The 12,500-nt window shown below is 37.7% G+C and overlaps 2 protein-coding genes across 3 annotated transcripts in view; one reads left to right on the top strand and one right to left on the bottom strand.

Annotated features, from left to right (window-relative positions):
* Positions 1–8,509, top strand: part of LOC138006449 (palmitoyltransferase ZDHHC16B-like) — a 14,200-nt gene extending 5,691 nt beyond the window's left edge. The window contains exons 4-10 of one of the 2 annotated variants that reach the window (XM_068852783.1): positions 226–274; positions 708–736; positions 2,199–2,332; positions 2,836–2,907; positions 3,913–4,119; positions 5,181–5,251; positions 5,571–8,509. In XM_068852783.1, coding sequence (XP_068708884.1) covers positions 226–274; positions 708–736; positions 2,199–2,332; positions 2,836–2,907; positions 3,913–4,119; positions 5,181–5,251; positions 5,571–5,700 — 692 coding nt within the window. In that variant the 3' untranslated portion in view covers positions 5,701–8,509. The remainder of the gene's footprint in view (positions 1–225; positions 275–707; positions 737–2,198; positions 2,333–2,835; positions 2,908–3,912; positions 4,120–5,180; positions 5,252–5,570) is intronic. The other variant, XM_068852784.1, reaches the window with a different exon arrangement.
* A 154-nt stretch (positions 8,510–8,663) lies between these two features.
* Positions 8,664–12,460, bottom strand: LOC138006448 (retinoid-inducible serine carboxypeptidase-like). The gene is made up of 2 exons (XM_068852782.1): positions 11,645–12,460; positions 8,664–10,009 (listed from the first exon to the last, which is right to left on the bottom strand). The coding sequence occupies exons 1-2, from the start codon at positions 12,042–12,044 to the stop codon at positions 9,066–9,068; spliced, it is 1,344 nt and encodes a 447-aa protein (XP_068708883.1). The 5' UTR covers positions 12,045–12,460; the 3' UTR covers positions 8,664–9,065.
* Positions 12,461–12,500: the final 40 nt, after the last annotated feature.

Here is a 12,500-nt window from a genome sequence, read left to right as displayed (position 1 = left end):
TTAATGTATGGAACTGGGATGCCATTTCTAAAACTTGGAAACATTCATACAATATGATTGTATACTATATTTATTTAATATAATTATAGTTATTACGTATCAAGGAAATTTGATTCATATTTTTGTCATTTAAAAATATAACAATCATTATCCACTGGATTCAACCATTGTGCATATAATTATCTTTTGGAGATCTGACATAATTGAAAAAGTGATTTCTTCTAGGTATTAAAGTTAAACCACCTAGGAGCCACCACTGTTCTGTGTGCAAGAGGTGAGATCAATAATTTTTTTAAAATTAAATTGTTCTTTATAGCTGAAACATTAATCAGTGTCTTACAATAAACAAGCTAAATGTTTTATATTGAGTTTGAAAATGGAACTACCTACTGGTACTTGCACGTGTTAATGTGTTGAAAAATAACAATCTGTGGTGTACCCAGGACTAGTTCTCACCTGGTTTCATAGCTGAGTTTGTTGAGCGAAAGTGATCTAAACTGGAGGGTTAAATTCAGTCAGTCAGCTAGCTGAAAATACCACTGTGCTGACACATAAAGAAGGTGCTTCTTCCAGTTTGTTGAAACTCTAATCATTTAAATGTTAACATTTTGTACTGGGCAAATACCGTCAATTCTCAAGATGATAATAATTTATTAATATTATTAAGTAAACGTAACAATTTGTTCATTAATTTTGTTCATTTAAAGGTGTATTTTAAAGATGGACCACCACTGCCGTATCCTTGAAATTGTAACTGTAACTTTCAAAGGTTTACTTTTAGTAAATCAACATCTCTATTCTGGCACTAGTATTTTTTTTCATTCTGGGTCCTGGGACCCGCATGTCTGGCCAAATTGGGGTCTCAAGCATTTTTTGGGGGTCCTGAAATCTTGGTTACCCTCTGCGAGGAAGAAATTTTTGTTTAGGTTATGAGAAAGAGTCTCAGCTAGAGTAACCAACTTTCTGATCTTTTTCTCAAGTTCTGTATCACTGAGGCGTTCCTATCCAGCATTGTCACGGGCAGCTTTGAACTCTTCTTGAGACTGAGCAATACTGCTGCTGTACTTTTGTGATCCACCTGATTCATGTACCATACAAGTGCTGATTGCTGGAAATTTTTGCATCCAGTCGTAGGCAAGTTTTTCTTTCCAGCTTTTACCTGGTCCTTACAAATCATAGATAACTTATCACCTAAATTCCTTGTTTGCAACCATCCAAAGTCTTTCAGCCAATTTTAGCCAAATTATATCTAGTAAAAAATTACCATGTCTTCAACATTTCTCAGTTCCTTTTCAGGAAGCAAACAAAATGGCAGGATCTCAATTAAGTTTCCTGGATGTTTAGTCATTTTCACCAGTCTCCTTTGCATGTCTAAATCGAAATATGGCGACCACTACGTTAATACTTTACTTCATTATTTTATGATTAATTTATCTTTTTGGATGTGACTCGCCCAAAGAACAGAATATACTGACAAATCAAAGCAAGTGGAGTGAGCAATTTAAGAAGTGCTTTGCATCCTGGGATGGATTAAAATTTTGACAAGGTTGCTGCCTAACAGTTGCCCAGTCACGCCTTATTTGCGAGTGCAGGTGACCAAATTTCTGAACGAGTAGCCGGAACAAGCGCCTAACTTATCACAACTGAAGAACTGGTGATTTATCCTCACTTTCTTGTAAATTTGATCCCAGCTGGAGATTATACGATGAAAAAAGCTACATGTATGGTTGGAGAGAACGGCATATAGTAAGCAAATTCCACAAAAAAACGACTCTTTAACTTGTCAACATGGTCAATACTGCTAAAGGCTTTCATTGCGTTACTTCCTGGTAGCGCACGGAGCCTGGGTCGCAAGGTGATTCCCAATATGGAAATACTATGTCCATATGTTTTTTTTCTGGGCTCTTTAAAAAATGACTCGGGCTACTTACTTTTGATGTTGTACATATAATTGGAGAACTTTAGTTTGGAGACAGGTTTCTAAATGCAACACTTTAATGAAGAGCCTCTCATTTGTTGAGAAGCAGGCGCAAGCAATAAGTTCATTTATTATTACCGATAATTGCTGGATATTTTACCTTGACTGTGGTAAGAAGCCTGTATAATTGTGTTCAGAAACACGCAGTTATTATTATAATTGTATATTGCTGACAATGTTAATTTTAATTTTAGTTTCCTTAACCCTAAATTGCTGATAGCATGGATTAATAACTGCGTTGGTCATTTTAACCACAAGTATTTCATATCATTTTGCACATTTATGTGTTTGGGAACTCTTTATGTCACCATATCTTCCAGAAATCTCTTTATCAGACATTTTACATATGACTGGGTAAGTGTGAATTTATTGATTGTTACACTGTTGCATTAATGTGACCAAAGAGCCAAAATGAAAAATATCATTATCAAAATTAGTGACTTTTTCATTGGTCATCTTGCAAAACCACCCACATTCTTTGGCTGTTTGTTTTCTCAATACAGTTAACCCAAGGATGATCCTTTGGGGGAATTATTCCATTTAAAAGTTACCATTTGTACACTTGTGACTGAAAAGAAAAGACAAACAACCATTTCCTTTGAGACTCTCTTATGATTATGAATGCACAATTTGCTTACACATCTTGAGTGGTGACAATTCCTAGTGCATTCACTGCCTTCAGCTTTCTTTATAGAGGGTGTTTAATCACTGTGTAGGCTATACTTTAGGATAACAGTAACACCCTCCTCAACAGGAGAATTCTCCATAATAACAATAATACATCGTAATGTTGAAGTACTTTGAGGCTCACATCCAACTATATATGTCATATTACTGTTGCTTTTATTTATCAACAGAATGACACATTCAACAGAAGCTCAGATATAGTAAAAATGCAGAATTCATCAGCATTAGCTAACAAACTCAAGGTGAGTTTATAAAATTAATAGACTAACACCTACACTACCGGTAGTTCGTTGAGCATTGAGAAAACAAAATAAACAATTATTGAAATATCAAAATGTATCAATGATTTTGTCTCTAAGTTAGTACAATGTAGTATATTACATGTATAACTGCTGTACATGTACAGGCAAAAATTCCAGAATGTTGTTTGGCTGAGAGCACGTCAATAAATCCCAAACAGTGTGCAGAAAAGTGAAATTAGTGCAGATAGTTGAAATTTTGGGTAAGATTTTTGCACATGACATAATTTATTATTAATAAATACTTGCACGATTTTTCTCATGCAATGGGCCCTTTGCAGCTGTCGATGACAAGGTACAAAACCTGCCACACTGGAGAGCAAATTGCGCACTATTAAAGAGTGACATCTAAGACAAAGAAAATTTAAATTAAGTTGCTTTGTTTTAGGTGTCCCAGTGAGCAATTTGCTCTCTAGCTTAATGACGGTTTTTGTACCATGTGATCGTCAGCTGCAAAGGTCCCATAATTTAGAATAAATATTAAGTACTTGTGTTAATGTTTTAAAAGACTGCAAATTGCACTCGCCCTACAAGCTTGTGCAATTTTGTTCGTCTTTTATTCCAAATTGGCCTCGAAATCATGTGATTAGCTAATATACAAATATCAAAGCACTACCAGTAATAAAATTAATCAGGGGAGGATCTAGGGGGAGGGTGTGGGGGGTGTGCCACCTCCCCCCTGAGATGACCTGTGGCTTTCTCGTACAACTGGTGGTCTGCAAGGGAAAAAAAACGTCAGCAGTCAGCTCCCCCTCAAAAGAAAAATCCGGGGCCTGCTCCTGATAAATTTCAGTATAAAATTATGTACATGTACCAACCAACTTAAGTGACACATTACTGTAAACAATAAAATTTACTGTAGACTTGAAAACTTCATAAAACAAGACACAACACTGTTACAGTATGTTCCTATTTGATTATTATTTTCTTGTTCTTTAATTGCTTCAGCTAGACATTTACCTTCCCTTTAAAGAAGACAGTGGGTCACAGTCTGAGCGTCGCTGTATTCTATTTGTTTTCATGCTTTGCTCTGCTGTCACCATATCACTCGGAATTTTAACTGCATGGCACTTTAGACTGATCAGCTCTGGTGAGACATCAATCGAATGGCACATCAATAAGGAAGATGCCAAAAAGTTAAGGAAACAAGGCTTGGTGGGTGCAAATTTTTTTTTTTTAAATTCCTGTTGATAGTTTTTCTTTTATTGATCATGAACTGCTTGTGTTAACCAAGGAATGAGTTTTTACTTACCATGCTTAACAATAATAACATTATGTTAAATGGAATGATAATAACAATAATAATAATAATAATAATAATAATAATAATAATAATAATAATTGTTATAGGAGCATTGGGGACCTATACAGACAGACTGGAAAAAATTTATACCTAGAGGATATCCATGTTGGGCTTCAGACCCACACAATGCAGAAGACCGTGCTGTTGGGCTCAGCCCGGATCCTGAGACAAGTTTTGGATTGCTGAGGCTGCTTGTTGCACCTTGCGCCAGAACTTCCAGCATGATATTGCTGTGATTTGGGACACATAATAATAATAATAATAATAATAATAATAATAATAATAATAATAATAATAATAATAATAATATTTAAATAAATGTAGGCAGGAGAGGAAAGTACAATGAAGGACGCTTCTTGGTTTCCTTTAGACAACTGGTTGTTGCCCGGAACCAATGAAAACCTGATTCTATCTGAGATTATTAGCAATAATAATAATAATAATAATAATAATAATAATAATAATAATATAATGATAACTAGTCGTATAAACATAACAAAATTAATTTCTTTAATTTTCCAGACATGTTTTGACGGTACATCCGTCATCTTTAGTGTTACATATTTTGAAATCGTCGTTGAATATGTCAAAATATGTAACACTGAAGATGATGGATGTACCGCCAAAACATGTCTGGAAAATTAAAGAAAGTTGTTATGTTTATACTACTATCTATATTGTTGCTGCTATCTAGACCTTTTGGATAATGATAACGGTAATTAAATACAAAAATCTTTTAAGGGGTGCTTGAAAGGAAAATAGTTTTTGAAGTAGAAGCAGATGTTGTTAATTATTTCGCCCCTCCCCACTTATTAAACACATCTAACATTAAAGCAGGATGAAGGAAAATCTGGGCAAAAAATTAACACTCATCAATAGGAGTGATTCTATTAATATTTTTCTTTAATTTCAGGTTTTTAGGAACCCTTATGATTATGGCATTTTGAGTAACTGGAGAATGCTTCTGGGGCTGGTGGATGGAAGGTTAGTCAACTATTAAAATTATGTTAGTGCCATCTGAAAATAACTTTCATGTAGTACAGGAATCAACTTACATGTGCAATGTCCATATAATTTATCCTGCTTCCTAAAAATAATGTGGACCACAACCCATGAACTGGCTTTGCTAAAACGAAGATGCGAGTGAGGTTAGGGTTAGCCTAACCTAGACCTACATAGGTTAGCTGACCTAAATGTAGATTACGCTAACCCTAACCCTAACCCTAACCCTTGCCCTTGACCTCACCCTCGTTTTTGCAACATCGGCCCATGAACATTCTAGAATGAACTAATATTGCTTTAGTATTCTCTACAGGTCGTGGCTGCACCTTCTTCTGCCTTCATCTCATCCTCCATTTGGTGATGGCATCACTTGGGCACCATTACCGGAAGTACTCAAAGATGATGCAAAAGGGAAATTGCATTTTGTTTAAAATAATATTTGCTATGTCCAAGTGTATTTTACTATGTGCCAGTTAGAACAAAAATTAATTTTAATATAAAAGCAAAAGAGTTCCTTCAGTTGAGGGAATGATTGTTCTGAGTTAGTTGAAATGGAGGTACATACAATTGTACAGTATCATTTTTCCTCCTTCAAACAGACTCATATTTTAAGTGCATTTTTAAGTGTATTTTTGAATATTTATGTTAACTAGGTATTTAATAATGAAAATCGCTTTTTAAACCTAAGAAATGTATCACAATACAGGGATCCACATTCATTTTTTATCTAAGTCGTCAGCCGGGCAACCCAAAATTTGTCCTGGCATAATATGCCCGGACAAATTTTGGGTTGCCCGGGTAAAAATGCGGAAGTATAGAAAATGGTCGATAAAATTACTTGTAACTTGAACATGCATTTGTGTCTTATTTTACACTCTCCTCAGAAATTACGAATTTTAACTCTGGATTATTATGTTATTTGCACCGCAGTAACCCGATTTACAGTGGTCCATATCTGCCACGGCAAAACGTACTTGAATGTAGCTTACAAAGTTACGATTCAAATACCCAAAGTTTCGACTCTCCTGTCCAGTGTCTTTCTTTTGTATGCTTCCAAGACTTTGTTTTTCCTGTTCGTAAGCAGCAGGTTCTGCTCCGCTTACTTTCCTTTTTGCTGGAGGTGTCGGAACACCTTGTAACTATTATGAAAACGCCACATTATCAGCGGAGACCACGAGTCACTCTTTTCCCTCTGCCAAATGACTTGCTAACAATCATGCGGTGAGAGACGGTGAGATACATGAAAAGTGAGCCTGCAATCGTTTCATGGAAAATACAGCGTGGTCAAAAATGGGCCCAAACTTGAGATTTCATTGCTGAGGAAAGCTGTATGTTTATTCCTTATTTTCTGAAAGTTTCCATTGAACGAAAAGCGATCAGATCGGAAGTTCATTCTATATTATAACATTTGATAACACTCATAAAAAGACATTTATTAAAGCATCACTCGTCCAACGGACTACCGGACGATTGCGAGTGTGAATCCCTGCAATAGTTGAACTAATAATCCCCTGTGTAAAAAAAGGCATCTCCAATATTCTTAATTGATGAAAGAATACAATACATTTAATTTCTAATAAAAGACAGCTTATAAAGTTAAAGTTTAAAAAAATTGTATTTTGATATAAAAAATTTGACTGGCAGAAAAAAATAATAATATAGAACTATTGTAGTTTCTTCCCTTTCAGTCATTTTATCGCATGTTTGCAACATTATTGTGTGTAAAAATTTTGGGCATGTGCCACTCAACAAAAACTCTGGTTTTCAAAAATTCCATGAGCCCAAACCTTACCCAATCAGCTGGGCAAACATATTGTAATTTTGATCCCATCAAAGTATCACATGCTGGGCATGTTTTGGGTGGAAACAGCGAGACGTGTATGGTCAAATAAAATGTGCCATTTCGATTTGACCGGTTGGATTTGACATTCCAGGGGCCCGTTTCTCGGAAGTCCCGAAAAGGTTTCATTTCTAAACCTGCCAACCCCTTGTTCAGGAACGCCGATCTTTAAACATGTTTTCAAGGTAATAAAGAGCAAACTGACTGTGAAGTTTGACGACTTAATTCCTCTCCGTTCTTGAGATACAGATACACCCGAAAATGGCCCGTAAAGTTTCGGGACTTTCGAGAAACGGGCCTCAGACCACCGGGAAGGGGAGAAACTTCTGTAACCCTGTAATTTCTGTAACCCCGTAACTTCTGTAATCCCGTAATTTCTGTAACACCGCAATTTCTGTAATCCCGCGACTTCTGTAATCCTGTAACTTCTGTAACCCCGTAATTTCTGTTATCATGTAGCTTCTGCCCGGTAATTTCTGTAACCCCGTAATTTCTGTTACCGTACCTTCCGTTACCCCGTAATTTGAGTTACCTGTGACTTCTGTTTTTGGTGTCTCAGTGTTGATCATGTTTCCCGAAACATCTTTTCTAGTTTATCTACCTATTTGACTAAGACGGGGCTTAACCTGAAAGCCTTTTTCCGCTGTTTAAAAAGAATTCAATGGAAACATGTTCGCATTTCAAAAAACGCAAAAACTCTCAGTTCATCGAACGAATCGATGTCTTGGGGTGTTTTGGGTAATTGATAGGGCTATTTGGGTGGAAGTGCTTGATTTTTTTTGTAAAGATTAGTAATTTTTTGGGAAATAAAATATGGTGCATATTAAATGTAGTTTAAAAATAAAAATTCAAATTTGAAGTTTAGAATTACGATATGGACATCTAAACAGTCCCCTACTGTCTGTCAGTGTTCCAGAAATAATCTGCTTTCTTTCACTTCATTCAACCTCTTAAAATTTCAATCAGCTCAGATCCATTTGTTCTCCCACCTTTAGCCGTTATTAGCTACCCTCCTGGTTCTGCTAACCGTTATGATTTAATTCCTCTTTCGTCTTAAGATTTTTCTGCTTATAACTTTGCAAAATGAGGGGTTGTTCACAGGGGTAGTCTCCATGAACCGGTTCCATGAAGGGTTCATGGCCAGGGTCCACAGGGATGGTCTATGGACCTAGGGTCCATGTTTCAGTTTTCATGACTGATGGATGACAAAGCGGAAACTTGCAACTACCGGAAATTTTACTGTAGTCAAAGGTGGTCTGTTCGTATCTTTCTTTTGCTTTCTTCAGTTCATTTCTTTTCTTTTCTTTCTTTTCTTTGTTTCATGAACGTGAATAATGTTCAACCTAATTTAATGGCTACTAGCTTCAAATTAAGTTTTCCTTTGAAGAGTAAACGACCCGACAAAATGTCCGGCCATCCAAGGAGTTGACCGGACAAAACTTATTTTTGAGCGGACATTGTCCGTTGACCGGCCGTTATTTGATGCCCTGAGTTACAAACAACAGAGATAAACTTTGAAAAACTGTTAGGCTAAACAGTTTACAAAAACCCTCATTCCATTCTTAATCCACTTTAATCTTCTTCATTTTTGCTCATCCCTGCCTTCTTTTGTATTTGCTCTTTTACTCAGAACATTCTAACCCTTCAAATTATGTTTAAAGTTGCTGCACTTATTAATTTTTTATCCGTTTGATGTGATTGTCAGTTCCCAGCCTCTGTGTTTGGCTTAATTTCGTGAAAAAGTCCGTTTAATTTCAACACGGATTACGTCCTTATGGTTACAAAGATTTCATGTACATCCACTGTACGTCTATTCCTGAGGACTACAAATTATCAATCATTAACATTTGCAGTGAGACCTATCCTAAAAAGAACTTCAATGATAAGCATGTCATTGTAAATGGGTAGTTGTTAACAAACACGACACTTTGCATTTGTCGCCATGGCAGAAACATCTCAGTCAATAATTCTTTTTACCATTTCCAAAGCCATTTCTCCATTATCAGTTGGGACCATATGCCCTGCCTTCATTATGTAATACAGTTCTAAATTCTTGTAAGCCTTATAAAATGCCCCGGTGTTTCTATCTTTCATGCCAGAGGGAGGATAAAGTGGCACTCGGTCGGTTTTTAGAAAATCTGCAAGCCCATCCCAATCAAGCTTTGCAATCCATACTTCAGCGCCTAGAGTACCACAGATAATGTCCAATTGACCTTGATAGATCACCACTTTCATTCCATATTGCAAAAGCTCACTGACATCGGATATGACTGGTTTCATGAAATCCTCAGACTGGTACTTGAAGACATCAGCAGATTGGCCTCCCCAAGTAACGTTGCAAGGGATGATACCTAACTTATCTCTTATTGGCCCATTCATAAGTGCTGTTAGAGGGTCCTCATAGAGACGGCCAACATGACGAGCATATAAACTATCAAGTGTAGTCTCACCTGTGGACTTCAACTGGGGGAAGGGAGGAGAATAGTGTTTAAGAACATTATAAATGTCAACATGGTCTGTTGTCTTTTCAATGACATTTTCAGTTTCATCCCAGAGCTGAGTGGCTTTTGCGTACTGACCAGATGCAACAGCATCAGCTGTAGCTTGAGCTGCCGCGTTCACTTGCTTCAGATCTTTATCATCTAGCTGGGAAAGAGCATAAAGATAAGGTCCCCAAGATAATACAGAATCCACTGGTGATATCCACGAGTCCCCCAGAGCAACTCCCCTGAAGTTACACTTGATGCTCCCAGCTTGGATGGCTTTGAACAATGCCACACCAAATGAAGATGTATACTTGCCTCCATAGGACTCACAGAAAATGTAAAATGGAATATTTTGGAAAACTGTGTATGTCTCTAGGAAAGCTTTAAAGAGGACAATAAGGTCATCTGTTATTCCTAGTAAATTAAAGCAAAGAAAATCACAGTGAGTCAGTAAGCTGACAACTTGGTACACAAAATCCCTCGCTGCAACTTCAATCATTATAATATCCATTGATAGTCATTGTTATTGACTGATTCATGGCACTGCATAGAGTTGATTTAAAGAGATTGAGTGCGTCTAAAATAAGTTTTTTCCCTCTTAACTTGTTGTGCCCATATAGTAAAAACGTAAATAAATATTTCTTTATGATGTTCACATAAAAGCATTTTTAAAGTAAGAAGAATGGAGAGGTCCACCCAATTCCCTGAAATTCTGTAACCTTCCCCGGGGGGGGGGGGGGGGGGTACTCCCAAAAAATCTGGATAGGTGTGTGCCGCGAAGGGCCTTAAACCCTGACCCTATTTAAGGAACACTCCAACGAAAATTGATACCCTATTTAAGGCCCAAATCCGAAAAATTACACCCTATGCAAGGGAAGACAACACAACACAATCTTTTAAAAATCGCTTTGGCAATACTTTAACTTTGACAGATCATTTGTTTTCTGCTTAACTGGGTGTTTACACCCTGCTATTTTTGCTGATACAAATTTAGGCACCCTACCTAAGGATCACACCGGGACACTATGCCAACATAGCCGAAAAGGATACCCTATTTAAGGATAGAGAACCTCCAAAAACCATACCCTATTCCGCGGCACGTACCTATATAGCCGACATAGGGGAGTACCCCCCTCCCCGGGTAACCTTCCCATACATCTTCTAGAACCCCCAAAGTACCCCCCACGACATCCCTGGGAAACTTTCTTGCAGTAGATCACGCGGAGTTTACATGACCTACGCGGTCAAAATACGTCTCGTGTGACAGCATCAGTAAAAGCATAAACTTCGTCGTTTTGGCAAACTTATGGCCCGCTATTTGACGGAAGTTCCTATTCTTGGGTTGCACGTGACGTCACAAAAAAATAAAATACAAAACTAAAGAGCTTTTTGAGTTTTTATCTTGATCAGCTACAAGAGGTTTTAAAAATATATCTGTTTGCAGGTTTTCAACTCGGTACCGTGCTTCGTTTCGAAAATAGAGCAGTTTGAATTTCAGAGTTTTTTACAGTGCGTGACATGGTGACGGCTTTCGAAAAACATGCCAGTTGCATAAAAACATCGATTTCCCTCGTGTTTTTGTGGCCTAAACAGCCAATATACTAGGAGCCGTGTCTATACGAATGTTTGCTAGCTCATTATACAGCAGAAAGTGTTAAAGACAGCCAAACTAAATTCCATCTATGTTTCTACAGGTTTCCGGCCGCCTCCATACTAAAGTCTACAAATTTGAGTATTAAATTTCGCCGAATAACTTAAGTACGGAATATCGCACAGCCCTTGGACTTGGACCGGCCCGTTGTTTATTTATTCCTCTTCTATAACATTTCCATCTCTTGACTCAATTTCTTAAATGGTAAGCGATTTATATTTTCACTTTCGTGACATGCGACCCAAGAATAACGTGTTTCGATTTATAAATGCGTATATTTATGTTATCGATCTTTATCGATAGTGTCCCTGCAAGGAAATTAGTCTTCAAAGCAAACTTGGAAATCAACCTCATGACTGATATTTTTATGAAGAGAACAATTATGGGCCTCAACGCACCAGTTATGTTTGTTGTAAAAGCCCTTACGTCCGTGACGTAACTGTAGCCTGCTCCAACTGGATTATCCACGAACAGCACATTGGCAGCTCGAAGCCAAGTTGTATTGCGCGGTTTCAGATCAACTGTTAGTGGTCCCAGCTCCTCAAAATTTCCAAATCCAGTAGACGATCCTCCAGGGCCACCTTGGAGCCACATTACAAGTGGCTTATTCAGGCGCTGAGATGGATCGGTTGTCTGGGCTCCATAGAGCCACCAGAACATAAAGGCGTTCTCTCTCACATTTACGTAACTCCAATCTTCGTCTGGTATTGGGAATGATGCGGAAGCTGCAAATGAAGTGCCTGCGGCAAAATAAAGGGAAAGAGCGACAAATGCTGAAACAAAGCTTATGCCCACCATTCTTCCCAGTCGCCAGTTGTTTAGATCCTTGAAAAATCGCAGACCATTAGATTAAGTAAGAGTACTCGTCCGATATGTGACGACCCCGACAAAGATGGTGTGGCATTTCGAAAGATGACGATCACGAGACCAGTAGTGTAGCAGTAGCAGACAACGTCAGAACTCACGAGACAGTCATGGTTGATCAGAGAGTGAGGACAATAGATCGTTTTCACTGTCACGCAATAAAAAAATAAATCGAAAACCATCCAGTGGAAAAAGTCAAGAATTCGTGATGTTGTAGAAGATAAATGAAGAAGACACTTCTCCAAGTTTTAGGCCTGTGCGTTTCCCCAAACTTCAGACATTCGTCGAAATGTTTCGCAGAAATTTACAGAGGCCAGTATGAAAACGCCATGTTGGTGCACATCTGTGGTGCACCAATCCCGACGGGGATGCTCGTCGTCTCGCTTAGGG

Source organism: Montipora foliosa, chromosome 6, assembly GCF_036669935.1.
Source record: "Montipora foliosa isolate CH-2021 chromosome 6, ASM3666993v2, whole genome shotgun sequence".
Classification (NCBI taxonomy): Eukaryota; Metazoa; Cnidaria; class Anthozoa; order Scleractinia; family Acroporidae; genus Montipora; species Montipora foliosa.
This window is presented reverse-complemented; position numbering and strand designations above follow the sequence as displayed.

What these genes read in the sequence shown, in the direction of transcription:
- LOC138006448 (XM_068852782.1), bottom strand. Translation starts at nt 12,044, where the DNA reads ATGGTGGGCATAAGCTTTGTTTCAGCATTTGTCGCTCTTTCCCTTTAT. An exon ending in TTTTACAACAAACATAACTG is followed by an intron (nt 10,010 to 11,644) that starts GTGCGTTGAGGC and finishes TTAATTTACTAG; the next exon opens with GAATAACAGATGACCTTATT.